The following is a 25,949-nucleotide window of genomic DNA, read 5'->3' as shown; positions in this document are numbered from 1 at the left end:
AAGGAAGTTTTTGGAATTACTGTCGATTATTCAGCTGACCCAACTGAACCTGAAACTATGATGAAGTTTGTTTATTTGTTTAGTTTAATTTCGCGCAAAGCTAAACGAGGGCTATCTGCGCTAGCCCTTCGTAATTTAGCAGTGTAAGATTAGAGGGAAGGCAGCTAGTCATCATCACCCACCGTCAACTCTTTTACCAACGATTAGTGGAATTGACAGTCACATTATAACGTCCCTACGGCTGAAAGGGCGAGCATGTTTGTGTGGCGGGAATTCGAACCCGCGACCCTCAGATTACGAGTCGAGTTCCTTAACCACCTAGTCATGCTGGGCCGAATGTACGAAGAGAATATCCTACATTGCCCGATCAAACCGTATATAATTAACTATTTTTGTCTCTCAGAATCGAATAACATAGTTAAAATTTGGAGGTATAATGCCTAGTATTAAATTTTGTCTAAAGAGATTTAAATCAGTGTAATAACCAGGAACGATTTTTAAATCTTATGTTTTCTAATTTCAATCGAGCTAGACGGTCTTTGATTCTTAAAAGGGAATCACAGTAAAAAAAGGTCTAATGTGTAAATTAAAAAGATTAATGGCTAAAAACATTACCAAGGTGGACAGTGTCACCATCACCAATAACTTTGTCTAATGTCTAATGCTATAGACAAACCTCAGGACAGAACATGTTTAAAATGGTGCCGTCGTTGAGAGTCGTAACGACGACAAGAAAGTTAAAATGTGGCTTATTGTGACCTGCGTGTCACATAGTGTTACACTGGTGCATCAGTTCCAGATAAAAGAAAACGATGAATTAAAAATTGTGACCAATGCGTAGTCTAGTTAGAACAACTTCCTCTTTCCGATCCCTACTGAGGCAAGACGGCCAAAGTCCAATATAGGGTTTTATTTGGAAAAGTTTGTTGTCGCGTTGCTCACTACAAATTACTTAAAATCTGTAAGAAGCAATGGCGGGATAGGATGACCAGAGGATACCCCAATGTTATCCAAAGACAGACCAAATTCATCCAGCTAAAAGCAGCAATGGTAGATCGTTTATTCTGAAAAAAGTAAGGCCCACTGAGGAAGAAAAACACAACTTCAGATGGGATGCTTTGGTGAGGAATGAAGTTTCTAAGCACATAGTAAAGACAGTTTCAAATGGCGGACGTGCAAAGAAGGTTCATGAGACTCTTTGTATAAGCTCTGAACTGGGGAAGTACAGGAAACCCTGGTGCAGAGCTGAAGTCTTTGATTATTAATGGGATACAGTATTTTAAAGCCGAGGTCCTAACAGAGCTAGAGACCAGTGATCCATAGTCGAGTTTTGATAGAATAAGAGCACGATATATGTTTAGCATAGAACACTGACCCGCTTCTCAAGTGGTAGAAGAGAGGACACAGAGAATGTTCAGTGCTCTTGTGCATTTGACCCATATCTGCTTGATGTGTGGTATAAAGATCAGCTTACAGTCAAAGAGAAGCCCCAAGAACTTTGTCTCAGGGACACAGTCAATAGTGAGAGGGAGTTGTTTAGTGATGGCATTAATTTTTATACTGGAAAGTGTGACACTTAAAACATAGCCTTGAAGGACTCCAAGTTCCTATAGAAAAGAATGAGAAAGTGTCAAACCCACACGAACTTGGAATATACATCTCATTTGCAACCACCATGGTAACCACTATATTAGTCATACTATAACTTCTGATAATGTAAGAATATCTTCATGCTGTTTTGCAGAGTATCAGTAAATATTACCACTATTTTGTATCTAACAGAATGACTTTTTAATTAAGTATTTCTACTGAAAACTTCATCATGAACACATGAAGTCAAAATGCTGACTTCTAAGAGTGAAAAGTAATTTCAATCTTAAGATGAAAAATACTTTTATTTATCTGAAAATTGCAAATCTTCATCTGTACAATTCTAAAACCTTTTAAATTAGTATCAAATGCTTACCAACCTAAAGACACCATAAATAACCAGACAATAAATCTACATCATACTTTTCCTTATAGAATGATTGCATATTGTTACATAACAATACAATTTGTTTATCCTAAATAGCTTAAAGCTATTTTGAAACAAGCCTAATGAATAATCTTGCCATTTTAGTAGTAAGTCACTTGGCAAACATGCAACTGACATTAGTGTATAAAATTACCTACCCCATGAGCATACCTTCTGAAGAATTGCTATTATTTACTAGGAAACAAAACTGTTTTCCAACACAACCCAAAACTGGAAAGGAAAGGCATGTTAATAAACAACAGAAGTCATCAAAGCAAATGTACTTTCACTAAACTGAGATAATGGTCCCAGTAACATTAGACATATTCAGCTAAGTTTATTCACCACTCACACACTTGACATAGTTTATATAAACTTGTCACTGGTGTAATTTTTCTCGACATTAATCCCTTATTTTCCTTGTCTTCTACTTATATATAAAACCCTGTATTGCTTAATTACATATCACAGCCAAAGAAAACAGTCAAAACATGTACATGATTATAAAACTGCGCAGTGACTTTCCAAACATCCTGTACTTAAAATAAACATTTGAAGTTTCCTATTAACATATTACAGTAATTTTAGAATGAACAAAGCATAATTTAAATTTAACATTATTCATCTATTTACATTTATTATCTTTTATTGAGCTTTCAGCTGTGTCTGAACAACAGTAATGCCACAAAAGTTGCAATCACGTGACACATGAGCAGCTCATGTTAGCATATCCAACAGTGGTCTTTAAAAAAGTACAACTGTTTTAGTTTTTTACAAATAGTGCACCTAGTGTTTTGTAAAATATAATCACATTTCAGTTACATTATGTATGTATGTATGTATATTATTACTATTTTCAAATTAATTTTTAAATTTCAGTCATTATTCATAAAACAGAAAACTATGTGAACAAATATAGAAAATAATTATCTTTGCTACCTACAAATGTTAAGGTTTATACTTGCTTGGCATAAACTGTAAACATTGTTAAATTTGGCACGAGAAAAATATAAAACAAAATAATCTTTTTAAATTTTATATATGCATTTTGAAATGACAAAAAAATATATAAATTATTATGTAAATGCCATAGAATTTCACTGCAATGTATCAAGGCTACCAACTAAGCAGCATTTGGGTCTAAAAAATACATCCAATCTCCATTTTGTCTATATTTAAAAAAGGTGGTTCTTTAGTACTTAAGCCTTGCAAAGGCTGAGAAAAGAATGTGAAGGAGAAGTCTGAGCTTTTGATTTGCTATGTATACCTCATGAAGTGCAGTGGGTTATATGTAAAAATATGGTTTCAAAAATGGAAAAGGAGACAGAGCAATTATGGTGGATTCATTGAACAGAATGATATCTCATGACACAGAAAATATAAGAGGTTCTTATTTTATATTCCAGCTTGCAATATTAATAATTTGAGTTTGTAACTCATAAGAAACTAGAGATGTTGTATTGTGAGCTTTATAAAATGTAATATGACCAAACACATCACATGACAAAAAAAACTGATATTTAGCAATCTTATTTTGATATTTATTTTCAAATTAAGAAATTAAATAATGTATAGTTTTATGCCAAATTTACTGACATGAATTTATAAAATAGTAGTTCAATAATATTTTGAATATAACTCTACAAACATGATAACATGCCCTCTGCCTCCAATCCATAGGAAAATTTGCCTCGATGTGGTTAATCACTACAAAATTATGCTTTGCCTGAGTAGTAACAATATTATAATAAGTAATTTACATCAGTTCCTTATTCCTTGAAGGGATAGTAAATTAATTAGAGAGGAGACTTAGGGAGTAGACATCACAATTTTCATACTGTATAAAATTAAGAATTCAAACTAACATAATATTACATGTTTTTAACATTTGATTTATTAACTTTATTTGTGACCATCTTTATTTGAAGATGTTGATACTACTATCATGAAATTCTGTAAAAGGGTTGCAAAGTGCAGAAAAGGGTGCTTGTATAGAAAATGTTAAACATAAAAAATATAAAGACAAATTAGATTTAAAGGAAAAAATAGTAAAATTTATCAGAAGATGTTAATTCAACAGTGTTTGTAAAGTGCAACATAACCCTGAAATTGTCAAGCAAAGTCATTCAGCATAGATGTATATGATATAATGATGAATTTGTTCGATGAAGAAAAAATTCTGAGTGTGAAAAAACATATACTGTGTAAGAAATTTAGCAATAAAATATTTTGTGAAAAAAACAACCTAGGCACACACACCTTTTCTTTTCTGATTTCTCTAATGTAGTCATAACTCGGTCATAATACTTGGCTAAATGGAAGTGACCTTCTTCCAATTCAGGCTGAATGGCAACCACATCTCGGTACATTAGAATAAGGGCATTACTCTCCAAGACAGCCAATTCTTCACTATATTTGGCAAGCATTAATGTTGCCTGATAAAGATAACAGAAAGTGGTATTACAATAAATGAACTTAGTTATCTTAAATTATTTCATATGCTCTATATTATTCATGTGGTCCCAAGCAAAATTTATACAGAGATGGAACTACCACAGTATTCAGATTTGAATTTATTCAAAACACCCAATCTACATTATGATTTTATATCTACACACTAATAACCCAGATGGAAGGAGAAGATACCAATAGTTTAGGGTGATGGAATAATATTTTACATTATTTGATCAGATTGAAGCTTCAAATTTTACAGTTGAATAAACTATTAAAACTCTGGAGGATTTAACAGTGTAACAAAGGCAGTATATATTTCACAAAAATATTAGATATTTTGAAATGAGAATGGAAAACTTCAGCTTTCTTAAATCATAACTTACCATTAGAAAAGTTAAAAATGAAGCACTTATTATGTATTTTTGCTTTTGTTAAAATACCCAAAAAAGAAATACCATTGTTAACTCTCTCAACATGGGCTTGGTTGACTTGAATGACCACAAGACCTCTTTGCACTCATTTCTACTCTTTCTATATTTAATACTTCTAACTTTCAAAACAGTGTATCTGTCCTCACAAAATTTGGCATACTTTCAGTTAACATTCCAAGTCATTCACATACAAAAAATCATATCTTTAGTGAAGAATTAAAAAAAATACAATGGAGATTTTTTCACGAATTTATTGAGCATTTACTTTGAATAGTCCACAGGCAAAGTAATTTTCATATTAAAATAAAAAAAATACTTTTTGTCACCTCAAGAATCTCAAATTTCCTTTGTGTAGTCCCTATAATCTCCTAAGTAATACATTTCAAACAATTTTTGTTCCAGTAAAAGTTTATAGTTCATGTTATTTTCTTTACCCTATCTCAAAATGAAATCAGTCAATTTTAGATACCTTGTAAGCACCAGAAAAAAACAACCAAAAAAGTACCCATCTTTTCTTTCTAGAATGACTTAAATTGTAACATAAACCTACTTATAACTAAACCACTATCCCACCATTATGAGATGTTAATCACCTGGGAAACATGCAGCTCACATTACATTAATGAATTACATTACTTGTGAGTTGCTTGCTCATGAAAAAAATATTACTTATTTTGTCTGAACTAAACTACACTAAAAGGATACTTATTTTTACACTTTAGTTACTTTTATAAATATACATAAAAATAAACATGAAAAATAAAATGCTTAACCATTTTCATTTTTTCTTGCTATTGACTATTAAAGAGACTTCATCCTAATTATGCTAGACTCCTAATAGTAATGCATTTAATAATTTGTATTTAATTAAATAATGCACCAAACAATATAGATTTCTCAAAATTTTCCCTGGCTTTCTGGCTATGTGACAAAAGTCGTTACAAATTCATTCAACGTAGTTGTTAACTTTCTTGTAAGAACAACGTTTGTACTCCGAGTGACATCAACATTTCAGAACATTGTACAATATGCCATTTGATACATAAAAAACCTTGACTTTCTATTGATCATAGGTAACATATCATTAAACATAGAGAGAAGAACTGATGAATTATGAAAGGCATGATGTGACAGGAAGGGTCTGATTTTCTCTTTGATAGCTCTGTAACCAAACAGAATTGAAAGCTATAAAAAAATCTGGTTTGTCTGAGTCATGATGAGTTTATAGAGAGAAATTTACTTTGAATTTTTTACTTTTCTGAATAGTGGTTGATAAAATATGAAAGATGACATGCTAGAAGAAAAGATGTCTGAACAGAAGAAATACATGATTTTAAATATTGTAGAATTTAAAACTTATACACTATTAAAATATGGATTATTAGCTATGCTATTGTAATTAGTATAACACAAACACGAAGTAGTTTAATAAACTTCTGAATGTAAGACACTTAAACTTTGTGTCTTATACATTAAAGAATAACACGCAATATTAAAATAGATAAACAATCAATCACATTTTAAATTCAGGCCAACCTACAGCCTATAAAATGTTGACTCTATTTGGTTGGGGCCAATTGAAAGTGTGAGAGTTGGCAGGCCATAACGTTTTTCTTTCTATAAAATAAGCAAAAAAAGAGTCCTTTATATTTTCTACCAACTATAAAACTAATCAAATTTCTATTAAATTGTGATATAGAAACTCTTAAATTTAATAACAGATGAAAAATAATTCATCAGATAAAAAACAAAACTATCAAATTTAAGCACTATAATTTCATGTCATGAGCTGTATAGTGAGTTGGTGAACCAAATCTGACCTGCAGGCCACATGTTGTATACCTCTGTTCTACATGTTTAATATTTTCTACATTATCATCAGCAAAAAGTATCTAAGTAATGTAACATAAGTGTTAAAACTTCTGTATAAGTAGCATCCATTATTACCTTGGCACAAGCAGCAGCCTCTTTCTGTTTTTGAGATGGGTTATTCTTGAACTGAGAAACATCTGGAAAATGTTCCTGAATTCCTTTCTGAAGAATATTGATAGCTTGTTCCTGTTCATTCTGTATAACAAGTCACAAAATAAGCATACAGGTACCAGAGTACTAGCTGGCTATTAAAATTTTAGAAACATGACAAGTTTGCATATCATATAACTTTTGGTGTATCATCCTATTTAACTGATATCAATATCTACTGAAAACTTAAAAACATTTAAAACCTCAATTTTTATATACATATCAATTTTGACATAATTTTAAAATAATATTGATTTACTACTGATTCACATGTATGTTTCTACAAATATCTTGTACAACATCCGTTTTGAAGATTCTTTACTTGATAACACTGTGTTATCAACCCTTCTGTTTCATTAAATTTTAATATCACCAGAGGAAGGATGTTCAGGCTATTTATCATTTTTTGTGGTATAAATTTTTATTCTCCATTTTTCTTTAATACTAGACCACAGTAAGATGTAACAGGGTCATTCAGTACAGTGGTTACAAATCTACATTATTATACAGATAGATCAAAGACTAGCTTATCCCAAGTACAGTTCAAGAAAAGACCTAGTTGAATAACAGGATTATTCTATACAGAGATCTTAGTTTACACTATCACAAGTACAGTTCAACATTAGGCACAGTTAAATGGAAACAGGATCATTTAATCATCTAAGACTATATTATCACAAGTACAATTTAATATTAGGTTAAGAAAAGTGACACATGATCATTCAATTTGAGGTGTTATAGTTTAAAAGTCAGATATAACTTTTCAATCAGTAGGGGAAAAAATATATAGAAAGCTAGTACATCAGAAATATATGATAATATTTTAAAATGTAAGATTTTTCACAGAAAACTTACTGTTCATTATTTTAACCCAAACCACATAACATTAAATACTCAAAACAAATCAAACTCACTTTAAACTATAAATCTTACAATTCAAGAGAGCAACACTCATTTGGAAATTGTTAACTTTCATGTAATCTAAAACCTACAGTGTTGAATTTGTTCACAAGTAAAAAGTAAGTTGAAGTTAATACCTACATCAATGTGCCCTCTATCTTATATTGATAGTGTTCATAAACACCTCCACACAATACTGACATTTTTTCGAGACAGACCCAATCCACAGTCTATGAATGTCTGCATAGACTGTGGACATACTAAAAGAAATATATAATACTAACAATATAGTGAGGAACTGCACCACAGCCACAACAGGCATGTTACACACTCAGAAACTAAATTGTGCAGTGGATGTGGAACTTGAAATGATATGTTATAATCACTGGCCAAGCCCCAACCACATATCCAAGGTATCACTGTTCAGGGTTGGAATCACAGGATCATGGTTCCTAAATCCCATGTTGGTGGATAGGGCATTTGGATCATAATATATATATGTGTGTGTGAGACAGGATGGATCCAAACCCATAGCTACAGAGTGATGCATCTGGAATCATAAGAAGTAAATAAATAACACCAATGTGGACAAGCCCTTTCCTCAAACTGAAGAAGTCCAAAAGCAAAACCACAGATTTGGAATAACATGACACTGCATGCAATATTTAACCTGAGGAAACAGAACTTATCCAACCTGAAATTACAGACACTCATCCTCTCTCCCTAGCCAAGTGGGCAGCATAAATTCCATTTGTCCCTGGAATTACTGGAAAGATATGGAACAAACTGTGATGAACCAAAAACACAGAATGGGACTACTCTGCATCCACAATTATGAAGTGACAATGAACAATGTACTGAACCAACATTAATCAAGAAGAAAGACCACACCAAACCCAACTGGATAGCTGAGTGTCGAAACTGAACTACTCTTATGAGTAAGCTCCTGTTTAAGCTGGTGCTGCTCCTACCAAAATCTGGAAAAAAAATACACTCAAAATCCTGAGTAGAAAGGTTTCTAACTGGGGGCAGGGGTAGTGCACATTAGAGAAGTCCTAAAAAACAATGCTCTAGAATCAGCAAAGTAAGTGAACCAAATTTCCTAAATTTCTAAAAGCAAACTGACCCTGATTTATTCAATCCACTGATCAGCAGAGATGGGGAAGAACCCCTTATGCTTTATTCATTATATTTTCTGAGTGGTAATCCAGCATAGTAGAGTAATACCACTCAGTCTGTCTCTGTGTGGTTGTATGTGACACCATATTTCCACAGAGCCTGTAACAACCTAGATAAAGTATACTGTGTCAGTAGTTGCTAGAGTGAATTTGGTTTGATAAAAGCACACTTGATTGGGCAACACTCACCAAAAAGTAGAATTTTGAAATTAAAAAAAAAAGAGAGAAGATTAGTAATGCAAATACTCACCTTTCAGTATAACCTAGCAGATGAGGTTAACATAGATGTAGGGGTAGTAAAAAAACCCTCAAAGAAAGATAATGCCAGATTATGTAAATAATGTGAGATAAAAGTATTGGGGAAGGTTCACACACAAGCTCAGAATGTCCTCCAGTGAGCAATTCAACTGGGCCACGATGAACATAGAAATGTGATGAATCTGATAAGTTGAGACTTGTAGAATTTTCCTTGCCTTCAGAGAGAGCCCATAAAAATCAATATGGATCAATTCTACCACTCATCCCATTGAGGTAACCAGAGGTAAGCCCTGGGAAACTAAAGAGACACAATAAATAAAAGCCATTGTCCAGCACCACTAAAACCTTTAGTTTAGGCAACCTAACACCTCAAGGCCTTCATTAGACATAAGAAACAATGGGGACCCATCATTTATATGTGTGAAAATAAAGAGGTCAGATGAATCAGTGAAAAGTATTTATCCCTTTCCCTGGCTGCCAGTGGTAAGGTAAGGAGGACCTATCTGGAAACAGAAGGACATGGGTAGAATGAAAAAGTGTCCTCTGTAAGTGTAATGCAAATAACTCTGACTGGTGATGTCCACAGGCCAGAAGCAACATAAAATAAACCCTAAGGGAAAAGTGGTACATGGTATATGAGATAAGGGTTGATTAGGCCAATCTCGTGCAATCAACAGAATACGACAAGAGATTGAAGAAATCATTGCTAGGAAGCTGGGTAACAGATTAATCAGTGGGTAGGTGTATAAGCACAATCCAGTCCAGTTATGACTGAATAGAACTATTGTCAATGCCTAAGGGTGGGTTACTAGAGACCAAAAGGCTGGTAGTTGAGTGTTCCAAAGAAAATGAGAAGTTTTAGCTCTGATAATAAATTCTATCTTTTTTGCTTTAGAGAAATAGTATCTGACTGTGCTGTGATGCTGCTACTAGTAGCAAGATGTCCATGTAATGGTGTGTGCACAGGCCCAGAGGATGGGGTTAATTAAAAAAGATTTGTAAACTTTAATAGTCAATAGCAAGAAAAAAAATGAAAATGGTTAATCATTTTATTTTTTATTTTTATGTATATTTATAAAAGTAACTAAAGTGTAAAAATAAGTATCCTTTTAGTTTAGTTTAGGCAAAATAAGTAATAATAATATTTTTTCATGAGCAAGCAACTCACGAGTAAATTTAATTTATTAATGTAACGTGAGCTGCATGTTTCCCAGGTGATTAACATCTTATAATGGTGGGATAATGGTTTAATTATAAGTAGATTTATTCTGCTATGAGCTTAAAACTTCTTGGGATAAAAGAATGTAGGTTTATGTTACAATTTGAAGTCATTCTGGAAAGAAAAGATGGGTGCTTTTTTGGTTGTTTTTTTCTGGTGCTTACGAGATAGCTAATATTGACTGATTCCATTTTGAGATAGGGTAAAGAAAATAACATGAACTATAAACTGTAAACATATGGAACCAGTGTGAGTTTAAAGGGCAGAGAGATGACCTGCAGCACCAAACCCTTGTGCACAAAACATAGATAGTAGCAGGATGACTTCACCATGGAAATGTGTAGATAGGCATTAGCAACATTAAACATGGTCAACAACATTCCCAACAAAAAAAACACCAATATAGAATGAGGAATGACTCCACCGTGAACTGTGGAAGATTTAGGAATTGATTTAAATGAAAAGACTGATGACAATATGGGCACAACAAATATACAGAAATAAACCTTAGTAAGAACTGAAACAACTCTCTCAATCACTCCAATGACCAACACATCTCTGATAACCATGGATGGAATGAAGTTAAAACATTTGAGGACTTGCAGGAAGTGAAATACTATAAGATGATGAAAAAATGGTAGTGGATATGAGAAATGAATGATCAATTCTGATGCAAGGGCCTGTAGTACCCATGGATCTGTGGTAAAGGTTTTCTACATGTACAAAAATTAATGTAGATGAGTCCCCACAGGACACAAAGGAATACAGTAGTCATTTACACTGCTGGCAATACTCCAATCAATTGAACATGGAACCCTGTAGATAAGGGCATAAAATATTGTAAGTAATGATGAAACAAGGGGTTGTTGTTAGGGTCAGGACAACATTGGAACTAGACCTCCTGTAAGAGCTGAGGAAATTCAAGCAACCAACAACTAAGACGAATGCAGATGGGTGACATAAGTTCTTGAATATGAAGGGTCTGGAATGCCTGCAAAAATCAAGAGTTTGAGAAAAGGACTCATATAACACATGGAGGTTGTCAGTAAGTAGACAAATGCCCTCTAATATGTTTCAATGAAATACCAGCCACGAAATTCAGGAAAGTGTTGAAGTCGACAACTGAAATGAGGAGAAAAAAAAGTGTCCATACAGTAAATATTACAGTGTTAGTTAAGGTCAAACAAATCCTACAAAACTGTGATATATTCAGATTAAGCATAAACTTCTTTATGGAACTTCACATTTTCAGGAGCTGATCTATTCTCTGAGAGTCTAAACGTGTATCTACCTCATGATAATGAGTTAAACATGCTGTTCTGACAAACATGGCAGACAAGACATAGCTGTCCCTTCACAAAACTGAGCAATAAACATCTCTTATATGAGCCTCAGTATCAGGGAATGGAGGGAGGACTAAGTACTCACCAAACTGAGCAGTAAACATCTCTATATGAGCCTCAGTATTAGGGAATGGAGGGAGGACTAAGTACTCACCTTCAGACCTTTCCACCCCCAAGGAAAACCCACCAAGTAATGACAAAAAACATGACACACTGAATGAACTAAGTAAAGAAAAGAAGTTGGTAAAAGGTGATCAAAATTAGCCTCATTAGAAGCAAACAGATCTAAATTCTCTCCAGAATGTCCAGGATCACCTAAAAGTTCAGCATCACAGTCCCCTGGAGACCACCACATCAAACCTATGTTTCCACCTTACTACAGATAAGGTCATGGACAGCCTCAACTAAGAGCGACTCCTTTCCCAATTTGAAAGCAATGTTATATATCAGAGGTGAGATAGGAGAGGCCTAATTTGTTTCCATGCTGGATACATTAATTCATGAATTCAAGCTGTAAACGTACATACCAAACAATTTTTTTTTTTACTTCATGAAAGTCAAATATATAACCTGAAAAATGCATAAAATATCTTCAACAACTGTACTACATGCACCTGTTAAGAAATGCTTATATACAGTTTTAAAACAGAGGTCACATTGATGTAGGTGAAAAGTGTAATGAGATAGATTTAAAGGTGAAATAAAACACTGGAGCAAGGGAGAAAAAAATCAGACCTATACTTAGATGGACAAAGGAAAAGAAACCATAGCAGCTGAATAATAACTGTAAGGTAAGAAGATATAAATATATTTTGGAAATTTTATTTTTGATGTAATGCAACTCACATTTGAACTAATTGTTTTTTTTTTTAAGAGGTATAAGATACTAATACTGCACTGATGTGGTTCTAATTTGAGATAACAATCATATGCATAAATAAAATTTATTTATTTACTATTAGTTCAAAAAATGCAAGTCGACAGAAAACTGTTATAACTAAACACTAAAATTTGCCAGTAAAGTGCCAAAATAAATAGACTGCTGTAACATTTTTGTTAATTACAAATTCATCATTATAATCTTCACAAAAACTCAGATTCAAAGTAAATATTACAGTTTAGAAATACCAAATGTTATGGTGTTTGATGAGAGAACATTTTTTACTGCCTCAAATATAAAAATTTTTCACTTCCAAGGTTAAATTCTTAATGCTTTTAAGTTCCAGAATCTTGTACTTCCAAATGTATACATTTAGAACATACAATGTTCATAATTTAACAGTTTCAAAGTTTAAAAAAGTGACATTTATAAATTAATAATTTTCAAATTTACTACATTATAACATAATAGTTCAAAAATTTTAAATCACAGCAAAATCCTGGAGCTTCCAATTTCACAATTTTGGCATTTCAAAAATATTAAAAAGAGGTACTTTAAATAATTTCATCAAAAGTTTTACAAACAACTAAGAACAGTATCTGCTTTAATAATTACAAAAAATATTACCACTGAGATTTATATTTACTTTATTCCAGTGCCACTTAGATTTTTCCACAAATGTCTCAGGTATGTTTAATACTGAAGCTTCTAGCAGACAACTATAAGCCCTCTGTTGATGACCACTTCTAAAAAACACAGGTTGAAAATACTATTCTGAAAATTAATGGACATGATTCATTGTACAGTTAATGGATTCTAATCATAATGTATGCAATATAATAATGCAATTAATTATTACATAATTAATATAATTATGCAATTAATTATTACACAGATACTTCTTAGTTTTTAATAACAGTTAAATCTAATGATATAATTTAATTACAACTCATTCTTAAATAAATTCTTCACTTAGTGTATGGTACTAATTCTACAGTTATCAGATGAATTACTATCAAATATAATATTTATTCTAATGATTCAAATCTAGTACCAGTTCTGGACTTTAGCAGTGAACTTGAATACAAGCTATTAATATGCACAAGATTAGTTGATGAACACATGAAAGCTTCAAGCATGTCAAGAACTTGAAGTGGCTATAAAAATACACGAGTTAAAACAAAGAGCATTTATTATCATAAAAAAAACAAACCTAGATACAGCACTTACAGATTCCTGTACTAACAAACTTCCAAAACAAGCACTGAGAAACTAATGTCCCCATAAATTAAATCAATTATAGAAAGCATGGTGTCCTGAGACTCGTTGTTGAATGTTTATGCAAAGCTACACAAGAGCCATCTGCACTAGCCTTCTCTAATTTTGAGTGATGAATTATATAGAAAGCAATTAGCCAATACCATTCACCACTAACCTTTGTCAGACTGAATAGTGGGACAGACTGTCACAATATATAATGTTCCCACAGCTGAGAGGGCAAACATGTTCAGTAATGAGGTTCAATCCTGTAATCTGTAGATTACGAGCTGAAAAGCCTAATTATCAAGTTTCAGATGTAATTTCTACATGACAGTTGCATGAAAGAGCCTTCTGTAATGGAGACTGTGCTGTCAGAATATTGTCAAGATGTACAATCGTTAGACAGAGCACAACTATGTGGCAACATGAGCTGCAGTACTCCAACAAAATCATTGACTCATTCTCTGTGTTTGAATATTTTCAATAGGGGTATACAAGTTTAGATTGATTGATATCCTAGGTAGATTATGTATGATATCAGTAGTAACCAGATGTATACATTTATTCGTATTACCTTTTGTTATATGGGGTTCAAGTCCTATTATTTTAGCATTACTCTAAGAAGAAAACTATATGTCAGAAATTTCTCTAAAAACACATATACAGGATATGTACACAATATTAAGTCAGAAAAGCATTTAGAAGCCAAAAACAACTGTAATTAATTTGTATCAAATCACCTAACAGAGAGAGATCATATACAGCATCTTCTGTGGATTCCAATATGCTGTAGAAACATCAAGACTAAAAAACACTAGAATTCAGAAATATAAGAGATACACAGTAACTGGTAAAAGTAATCTATTATAAAAGCCCACCATGCCACAGAATAATTCCACCTTAAAGTTCAGAAAACTGCTAGTGGGGTAATTGTCAAATTATCAATACAATATCATTTTCATATTCAAACCCAGTTCTGCACAAGAACCATATCAATCCACACACACACAAAATGTTATCCTCATCACCTCTTATGCCAGACTTACAGTCCCCTGAAACATGTATGTTGTATTTATTCACTTATGTACAGAAAATGTGAGATAGAAGAACATAATCAAATATCTATCAGATCAACTGAAACAAGCTTTAGTTTCATTACATCCATCAGTAGGCCTCCATATTTCTGTAAAGTTTGAGGTCTGTACCCTCACGATTTTGGACATTTTGCTACTCTGGTATCAAGCTAATCCCTAAAAATTAAGCAACTTCAAAAATAATCTATTCTAAACAAAGTTCAATGGTTCTTACAATATTCTGAGTAATGGCACACATTTAAATCTCCATTATCATACTGTTGACAAAAAGAGAAATAAAAGCAATGCCAGATGGTAAACAAAATTATTTTTGAAACAGTATGATTTGGTTTGTAATGTCCTCTTTTGTTTGATCATTCCTGTATAAAACTTATGGACCTTATCTATGAAGATAGAATCATTTTAAATATGAAGTTTTCTTTCAAAACTTATAACTGGGTTACAAATAATACATGTCTTTTAACTTGACATAATTTTAGGCTAAAGTGACAATGCATAATTAAAATATATATGTAAAAACGGCTGGTATGGGCAGAGAAAAACTCTATGTAGCAGGTTTTCTCACCATCATGGATCATAAATTATTTCTTTAACATTTTACTATGTGACACTAACAACAGAATCAAAAAGTCAGATTTTGATGAGAAATACTCCCCCAACTTAACTCAGTAAACTGGATTACGAATTTGTTTTTTTTTAAACTGCATTTAGTTTAAATTTTCATCAGAAGCTTACAACCAAGGTGTGCTACTTGTATAAATTGTGAGACTAATATATAACTTTACTGTGATTATAAATTAAAATAATTTAATAAACATTAATGATTCTGTTAATGTGAACAAAGTGTTAGAAGAAAATGATACCCCATAAACACATTATATAATATTCTCTCTGTGAGAATGTACATAAAAGCTCAATAATGTCTTACAAAGAATTAGAAATGAGTAATAACTTCTACATGCATGCACTGACAGGTTTAGGAACTTTTCAATGTGATATCTTCAGTATTAGTGGTGCAGGAAGGAGAGAAATAGGTGGAGTGCTTGACTAGACACGCAAAATTTACAACGAGGAATTTAAAGTATAAGAAGCTGCTAAAAGTGTTTCCCCCCTGCTGTCAAAGTCAGCTAAGTCTGTAAAGATTTAGGGCATGTCCTCACCAGAAAATTGATATAATAATTTACAGTTGCTATGCATGTAAAATATGTAAAAGTGGGGATGTTACAACACCTCCAGGTCTGATGCCTCTGAAATACTCCATACACATTTCAGAGAAATGTATGTTACTATATGATATTAATGAAAGAATAGATCAGATTAATAATCGACTGAAAAGTTAAAGGAACAGTACAGATGAGGTGATTACAAGAATTTATTTGCAGTGTAATAAAACCTACTTTCTGGCAAGTTTTGCACTTTGTAACCAGCAAGTTACGATTTCGTAATCAATCTTTTTGGTCTGCTCAGGAATGTTGTTCTTGGCTATTGTAAGGAGAACCCGGTACAGATTAAGAAGAGGTTCCTGATAACGAAGTGAGGACTGTAAAACAAAGAAGTTTAAAAAAAAAACACTCATGAATACAAAATATTATTTCTAATTCAAGATCTCCTCTACTAAGTACTGTTTAAAGGGAAGTTATATACAATTAACAAACATTTATAATCATAAAATATAATTCATCTAAATTTTAGCCTTTAAAATAAAGAATTAAGTAAAATAGACAAATATTATATGAAAACCAATGAAACAGTTGTTATAATTAAAATGGTATATCTTTAAGTTTGGGTCATGGTATTTCAGTAAATTTCATTTCTATATTACTTTTAATTATTTCTAGAGAGACAAACAGAACTATAAGTGCCTGTTCAAGGTTAGATTAATAAAATTTTAATCTTTGTTTTAATGTAGACTTTGATTATTAGTATACTAATTATTTTAAAACGTTTGTGTATATGATCATTAAATGATTCTTTATTATTTATATTGTATAATCTGCTTTAAACAATTTATGTTTTTAAACTCAGAAATGTGTTCTCGTACCTAAAAAATGTACAATATCAAAGATATAAATGTTGAAGTTCTTATCATTAGAGTAGCTGCTCCCGATATATAATGAGACACTTTTTTTTTAAAACAAGAATGATAAGTGCTTTCTATTTTTCTCTTCACATCTCATTTGGTATCTTTAAAGCTTTAAAGAAATAATCAGTAATGTATACAAACTATAAGTTAAATTATCAATATCATTAGATAAAAAAATCATTCCTAGCTTTTGAGACTGCAGTTTTATATATTCTATTTGTAATAAAAGTAAAACCTGAAACACATACTTGAACCAATTTTCTTCTTCCTCTCCACTCTTCTAAGAGTGGAGTTCAATCTACTGACTGAGGAGTAGCTTCCTTGAAATGAAGGGCAGAGACCTGTAAAAACTTAGACTGCTTTCTCCATATCTGTCAACATGTGTAGTCTGGAAGAAAAACAAACACATACTCCCTAAAATCTTAACAAACTACATTTCAGTGTCTGACGAATACAGAAAAACTAGTATATATATATATATAAAAAAAGTAAACTAACAAAAGAAAAACACAACTGAGATAGAGAATCATGTTAAATATCTTTCTAAACCATTCAAACATTTTTTAGCATGAAAAGAAAACACAGCTGAAAGCAGCATAATAAAAAAACATACTTCTAATTCACTGTTACTAAGATAAAAGAATAATATCTGATGATATGATGATACCCCCAAATATAATGTAACATTTCCATGCAACTAGACATGGAAACAATTACATGGATGGCTGGTTGATTTGGTGTTCTAGCAACCAGGCTATGTGCACCAAACATCTGGTTAAAAGTTAAAAGTAAAGTAAAATTATTAAAATTCATTAAAGGAAATTAAAATAAAACAAAACAAAGTTACATTTTGAATTAAAAACACAAATAGCATTAAATCCAACTTTTACATCTAGTCTACAGCAGTAAGAAGAAAACTACAGTAATACAAGTTGTGAAGGACTTTTATAGCATAATTATAATTATCATAACTTGCCAGAATGACCAACAGGTAGTTAAAAAGTAGCATTAGTCACCTGAAGTTGGTCTTTCCATTCCTGGTTTCAAGTTATTGGATGTTATGGCCATTTTCTAATTTTAGATTGAACTAGATGTACTTTGATCCTTAAAAGTGAATCACATCAAAAAATGTCTAATATATAAAGTAAAAAAAAAAAAAAACAAACTTAAATAGCATTAAAAGATTAATAGACTTTAAACAACTAAAAACATTTCAAAGGTGGACAATGTCACCATCGCCAATAACAATATCTAACAAATAAACCTTGGGACAAAACATGTTTAAAATGGTGCCATAATTAAGTTGTAATGACACCGAAACAGTAAAATGTGGCTTAATGTAACACACAATACATTGGTGCATCAGTCCCAGATAAAAGAAAACGATGAATTAAAAACTGTGACCAATGTGTAGTCTAGTTAGGACAATTTCCTCTTTCCATTTCTGGTCCTTAAGAAAGCAAGATAGCCAAAGTCCAATAGCACGTTTTATTTAGAAAAGCTTGTTTTCACGTTGCTCACTCCAAGTCGACTGCTAACTGGCATAAAGATGAGCCTTGAATACAGGACCATAGTCCACGTATGGAACAGAAACAGCAGTGATAGAGCCAGAGCAGACAGATTTATCTGCAGTGTCACCAAGCTCGTTCCTGCAAATACCAATGTGGCCCAGTATCTAGAAACACTGGACAGAAGTAGATGTTAAAGAGAAATGGGCCAGTCGATTTTGAATATCAGTAAGAACTAAGATGAAACAATTCAAGGACCAGTAGAGAACTAAGCGAGTCAGTATAAATAGTACAATTTGAGTACTGCTTAGCTTCTGTGTGATACAGGACAAGAGAAATGACATACAGTTCAGCAGTGAACACAGAAACTGTAGAGAGGATTCTCTGCACAACCACCAAACCATGGCTGAGCCCACAGAGTCACCTGATTTTGAACCATCTGTATAAATAGGAATGGAAGGGTGGTTTGAAAGATGTTCTGCAAATAACATACAGTATTTCCAATCAGGAGTGTCTGCTTTTCTCAGATGACTTAAAGAAAGGTTACATCTTGGGACTGTAATAAGCCATGGTAGGATTAGCTGACAAGTGGATACAGCAAATGTTTCCAAGGATAGACCCAATTCATCCAACTGTACTTGGATACAAAGGCCAAAAGGAGCAATGGCTGATTGTCTATTTTGCAAAAGCATGGCCCACTGAGGAAGGAAAACATAATCCCAGGTGGAATGTTATGGTAAGGACTGAAGTTTTGAAGCATACAGTAAAGACAGTTGCAAACGGCAGAGGTGCAAAGAAAGTTCATGAGATTCTACGTATAAGCTATGAACAGGAGAAGTGCTGAAAGCCCTGGTGCAGAGCTGAAGTCCCTGATGATGATCTTGAAGGCCAAGGTGCTGGCAGAGCCATAGACCAGTGATCCATACTCTAGTTTTGATCAAGTAATAGCCTGATATATCTTTAGCAAAGAACATTGATCCACTCCCAAGATGTGCAAGAGTGGACGTGGAGGATGTTCAGTGCTCTTGTACATTTGACCTGTAGCTGCTTGGTATGTGTTATGAAGCTCAGCTTTCAGTCAAAGATAAGTCCACAGTTAGCACAACTTCACCAATATTGAGTTCAGGATCAGGGTGAATACCCCATTGGTGGCAAAAGTGCATACAAACAGTTTTAGAGAGAGAGAATTAAAACTGTTTGCAGTGATCCACTTCAGAAAACAATTGAGGGCAGTTTGTAGCTGTCGCTCAATATACTGCATGTTTGATGATTGACATGAAATGTGAAAGTCATTGACATAGAGACCGTATGCAACAGTAAGAGGGAGTAGTTCAGTGATGGCATTAATCTTTATACTGAAAAATGTGTCACTCAAAACACAGCCCTGAAGAACTCCAAGTTCCTGTAGATAAAAACGGGAATGTGTTGAACCCACATGAACTTGGAATCACCTGTCCATTAAAAATTTTTTAATAAACATGGGTAAATGGCCAAGTAACCCATATATATGGAGGTCTCGCGAAATGCCATACCTCCATGTTGTGTCACAAGCCTTCTCAATATCAAAGAATATTGATACAAGATTTTGTCATTTGAGAAAAGCTTCTCTGATTAATGTTTCAGGTTGAATCAAGTGGTCCATGGTGGAGCACTGTCGTTAGGACACACACTGGGTGGGCGAGAGGAGGTTATTTTCTTCAAGGAACCAAACAAGACGAGCTTTAACTATCCTCTCTGAGGTCTTACAGAGACATTTCATCAAAGCAATTGGATGGTAGTTTGAAGGAATCTTCGGATCCTTCCCAGGCTTAGAGAAAGATGGGAATATAGCTCAGTGCCAGGCATCAGGAAAACATTCTCCTGCCAGATCTGGTTGAAAACAATAAAAAAAACAGCAAGAGAAGCAGGAAAGAGATAGCACAGCATTTCATTGTGCACATCATCAGATCCAACCGAATGTACTGACAGACTGATGAAGAGCCAGTGTAAGGGGACGATTATAGTCACAGAGACAATCAGCTCAAAGGAAAGAAGTGATTACTCTGCCCAACTGGTGATAAAAGATATGTTGGTTGTGAACTTAATCCAAGAGTCCTTCTGGCTTTGACATATTACCCACCAAGCATGTGCACGGGCCTGTTGGAAAGCGATGCGATTCGAGAATGTGGGATACCTATGAAAAGTATCCCACGTCCATTTTTTGAGTCTTCTGTGCCATGTGGCAGGCAAGATTCCACCACAGATGATGATATTGTGGAAAATATGTCAAGGCTTTAGGAATACTTTGAGCAGCTTTCTGTACAATACAGTCAGTTATTGCTGTCACACAGTCATCTATTGATGGCATACAGATGATGGCAGGATCAAGTTCTGTAAGAACAGTAAAAGAGAGCAAGTTTGCTTGATCCTTTTTCCATTGGTGCACATGGGTTGGGTGGCATTGACCACAGCCAGTCTCTCTCAAAATTGTAGAAAAATTATCACTGCTGCATGGGTTATTGTCAACCCTCCACGAAAAGTGGGAGAATAGTGAAGGGGAGTAAATGGAGAGATCAAAAGCAGTAAAGAACTGACAAGATGCATGAAAATAAGTATAAGAACCACTATTGAAGAGAGAAAAGTTGTGATCAGAGAGCATACACTCTACGGAGTGACCCTCCCATCAATATCAGCACTTCCTCAGAGGGGACGATTTCCATTAAAGCCCCCCCAGCATTAAAAATGGAGATGGCAACTGTTTAATGAGAGCATCAAGGTCTGATTGATCATAGGTCTCTCTAGGCAACAGGTAGAGAGAACAAACAGTGATGATACGACACAAAGAAACACAAATGGCTACAGCCTCCAAGGGTGTGTTGAGTAACAAAGACAGGGTAAGCACATGCTGATCAACCAACAGTGCTACCCCTCCATGCACTTGTCCATCACACAGCCTGTCATTTCTGTACAAAGAAAACTGCTGAAAGGTGATTGTATCAGCAAGTTTCAGAAAGATTTCCTGCAAGGAAAGACATACAGGATGGTAGGAAGAAATAAGTGTTTTGATGTCACCCAGATTAGAATGTAAACTTCAACAGTTTACATTGTATCAAGGTGGCTACTTTTATTTATGTTTAGGCAAATTGGGTGCAGACCATGTTTTATTTCTTTATTGTCTTTATTCGAGGGAGGTTTACCAACCTCAATGGATCCTACCCTGGGTTGATTGGGCAAGTCTTTGTTGTTAGAAGAGGATTCCAGTGACTTAGGGTGCAAACAAATGATCATTTTGCACCTTGGGAAAGGAGAAGAAAGTGTAACCAAAACCAAAGGAAGCAGATATTGGGGTTTGCTGAAATTAATGTTAGAGACAAAGATGGGTGTTGACATTGATTCATTAACTTTTTTAACCATGGATGTCAGAAGACTTTCTGTTTGTTTTGAGAATGATTCTTTTGGAGGTACAGAGAGATCTGTCTGCACTCCCACTGTAGTAGTGGAATGAAGTGCATCAGCATAAGTCAAACATAAAGTGGTAGATAGCAATTTTCAAGCCTCAGGGCAAGTAATGTTTTGAATCGTCTTTAAACACTGTACCTTTTTATTCCTTCCAACCATTTAGGGCAAGAATAAAAGTAAGATGGGTGAGAGCCATTGCAAGTGATGCAACAAGGGTCTGTTTCATACTCAGAGGCACCATAATCCTTGCCACTGCAACGAGCACATGTCAAGGAACCAAGACATGATGTCTCCGAGTGATCAAATGGCTGACACCGGAACTATCCGAGAGGGTTTGGAATGTATGGCCGTACCTTGCAGTTAAAATAACCTGCCTTGTTGGTAGCAGGTGGATGCTGTGATGTAAATGTTAAAATGAGGACATTGATCGGCATCAAAATTCCATCTTTGGGAGTGGAGATACACCTTACTGAAGAAACTCCTTGTGGTGGGAGAAACCAGTGGGAATCTCTGACTCAGGATGTTCTTCAAATCCCTATCAACAATAACTTCTTGTTACGAATTCAAAGTTGAATGAGGCATAACCTCAATAGGTATATTGCCTTGGAATGTAAGAGGAATTCACTGTGCTCGAGATGTGGATATTTCTACCAATATGTCACAAGAGCGAATCCTTCTGACCAACTTTGGAGAGCCAGTGAGACCTTCTGGTCCCTTCTGAATGAAAAAGGGAGACATTTGCCCTAAAGGTTTGTCTGAAAGAAAATGTAGTATAATAAAATAAGGTACAGAAGTTACAAATGTTAAAGATTGCTGCTCAGAATCTTCAAGATGTTATTGTTTACTCATAAACTGTTTTTCACTATTTTGGTTAACTTTTTATTTGGATGGTCCATAATAAAAAATGAATTTTTCGGTGTCCACTGTCCCCACCCACCATAAAGCCCTATGAGTGGATGGCATTACAATGCCAAACAAGAACACTGGAGCAACACCAGGGTTTCATGAGCACTATACCCAAACACCAGCATCAGATACAATGTCCACAACACCTGCTGAGAACATCCAACACTGGTACTTGGTTAACCCTAGGCCAAGTGAACCAGCCAACTGACCCAAGGGGAGCCACCCCAAGGCTGCCCATCTACAGGAATTCAAGGCCACAGTGGTATGTTAGGGTTGGACCCCTCAACCATCAGGATCTTCTCCTCCTCTTCATGGGTCACCATGCACAACACACATGTTGGTGGATCTTTAGATCACAAAAGAGGTAAACTAAAAGAACAGAACCTCCCTGGGAGGTCCCTCACCAATCACAGGAATCCAGAATGAGGGGAACAACTACCTGAAGAAATCCACAATGGTAAATATTATTCATCATGTAACTACACATGAAAACAATTACTTCAAGATATCCACAATGATATGTGCCTTTCTCCTTGTAATTAGACATTATAACAATTACTTCAAAGATATCCACAATGATATGTGCCTTTCTCCTTGTAATTAGACATTAAAACAATTACTTCAAAGATATCCACAATATGTACCATTCTCCATGTAATTAGACATTAAAACAATTACTTCAAAGATATCCACAATGATATGTACCATTCTCCATGTAATTAGACATTAAAACAATTACTTCAAAGATATCCACAATGATATGTACCATTCTCCATGTAATTAGACATTAAAACAATTACTTCAAAGATATCCACAATGATATGTACCATTCTCCATGTAATTAGACATTAAAACAATTACTTCAAAGATATCCACAATGATATGTACCATTCTCCATGTAATTAGACATTAAAACAATTACTTCAAAGATATCCACAATGATATGTACCATTCTCCATGTAATTAGACATTAAAACAATTACTTCAAAGATATCCACAATGATATGTACCATTCTCCATGTAATTAGACATTAAAACAATTACTTCAAAGATATCCACAATGATATGTACCATTCTCCATGTAATTAGACATTAAAACAATTACTTCAAAGATATCCACAATGATATGTACCATTCTCCATGTAATTAGACATTAAAACAATTACTTCAAAGATATCCACAATGATATGTACCATTCTCCATGTAATTAGACATTAAAACAATTACTTCAAAGATATCCACAATGATATGTACCATTCTCCATGTAATTAGACATTAAAACAATTACTTCAAAGATATCCACAATGATATGTACCATTCTCCATGTAATTAGACATTAAAACAATTACTTCAAAGATATCCACAATGATATGTACCATTCTCCATGTAACCTCAGAACTTTTATATTTTTGCTTCTTCAGTTTATTTTGTGCCCATTACTTTAAGACTTTTGTCAATATGATTGTTAATCCTTTGTTAGTTACTTTCATTTAAACTCTTATTTCTTAATTCTGTAAGCATGAAATGCATCACTTTTCTTATAATGTGATAAAACAGTTACGTGAGAACATTATATCTACCCTGGTACATACAATTTATCTTGTAAATAGAAATAAAATCAATTGCAATCACTTGATACCATGGTGGAATCCACACTGGTATTAACTATTCCCTTGTAAGTAGATATAAAAAATTACTGAAGAACATGATAACATGTATGGTGATTTATACTTTTATATAAATGGAGATTTAATATAATTACCTGAGAATGTGACTGTATCCACCATTTTCCATGGAGGCTGCTGATAAAGGTCCCATCTGCTGAGTTCTTACAATTTTACACTATGTGAGATAGTCAAGGGTGGAACAAAATTTACCACATCAATCCAAAAGTATTTTGAATATTTCCTAGAGACATGAATAATCTTTAAGTGACATGCCTCTTCACTTCTTCCAAATACATTTACATTACTAACATATAAAAAAAAATATATATTGCACTTGAATGTTGGAAATACATCTTTGCTAATTAAAGCATTTATTTTCTTATTGAGATACAAAAGTTTATTTATACTATGATTATACTTTAAAACTCAGGAAGGAAACTAAGTTTTCTCAAGAACTTTGCTATAATGTTGTGTATGATTATAACCAATGGCAAAAATCAAAATTAATTGAAAATTTATGTTACAAGATCTTCTACATAACATCACATTCATGGTATGAACTTATTTTCATATGCTCTCAATGAACAGGTAGATTTAAACAGTTTGAATACATCTTTGGTGTTAAATTAACTTATTTTTTGTGGAGATGGTTTACCACAGGTTTGTTACATAGCTGTGCATGTATCATACTTTGATTAAATTGTTGTGAATTGGCACTTGTTGTATATTGCTGAATCATGTCAGTAGAACCTTCCAAGATTTTCACACTATCACAAATTATTGCATCATAATATCCCATGAAGACCATTGTGTAAAGCAACTGAGGCCTCTTTCAGACAACAAATATGCATCCAAAATGCACTTTGAGTTGGTCACTTAGATATATCTAGACAGTCTGAGTGGGAGTTTAGCCATAAAGAGTGTATTCTGGCTATTTCTGAAGTGAAATTATCACAGACTGTATTGTAACAACAAAGTAAAAATTATATAATATGAACAAGATTGTGTGAGCTTTAAGAAAAGGAGACAACAATTTAAAGATTTGGATACAACTGTAATAGCCAACAGTGTAATGAACATTTGAATATATGTTTGACTTGCTTTAATTTACTATTATTTAAAAAAAAGTGAACTCTATGCTGTTTCTTCACTGTTGAAATGCCAACAAGTCAGACACTTACTGTAAAGCATAGGCCTATAAATTCACAGCTGAAGCAATAGAATAAATATTGTAGAGGCCACATATACACCATTTTAACTGGCTTTGATAAGTGGATGGTGAAGGGCAAAT

The 25,949-nt window shown here is 33.6% G+C and overlaps 1 protein-coding gene across 1 annotated transcript; it reads right to left on the bottom strand.

The window, feature by feature from the left end:
- Nucleotides 1–1,578: 1,578 nt before the first annotated feature.
- Nucleotides 1,579–24,809, bottom strand: LOC143248071 (serine/threonine-protein kinase ATR-like). Its single transcript, XM_076496508.1, has 6 exons — nucleotides 24,754–24,809; nucleotides 18,704–18,788; nucleotides 16,454–16,596; nucleotides 13,349–13,448; nucleotides 6,850–6,969; nucleotides 1,579–4,452 (listed from the first exon to the last, which is right to left on the bottom strand). The coding sequence occupies exons 1-6, from the start codon at nucleotides 24,807–24,809 to the stop codon at nucleotides 4,231–4,233; spliced, it is 726 nt and encodes a 241-aa protein (XP_076352623.1). The 3' UTR covers nucleotides 1,579–4,230.
- Between the last annotated feature and the right edge of the window lie 1,140 nt (nucleotides 24,810–25,949).

Source organism: Tachypleus tridentatus, chromosome 4, assembly GCF_004210375.1.
Source record: "Tachypleus tridentatus isolate NWPU-2018 chromosome 4, ASM421037v1, whole genome shotgun sequence".
Classification (NCBI taxonomy): domain Eukaryota; kingdom Metazoa; phylum Arthropoda; class Merostomata; order Xiphosura; family Limulidae; genus Tachypleus; species Tachypleus tridentatus.
The sequence above is the reverse complement of the archived record's forward strand: the minus strand, read 5'-3'. Positions and strand labels throughout refer to the sequence as shown.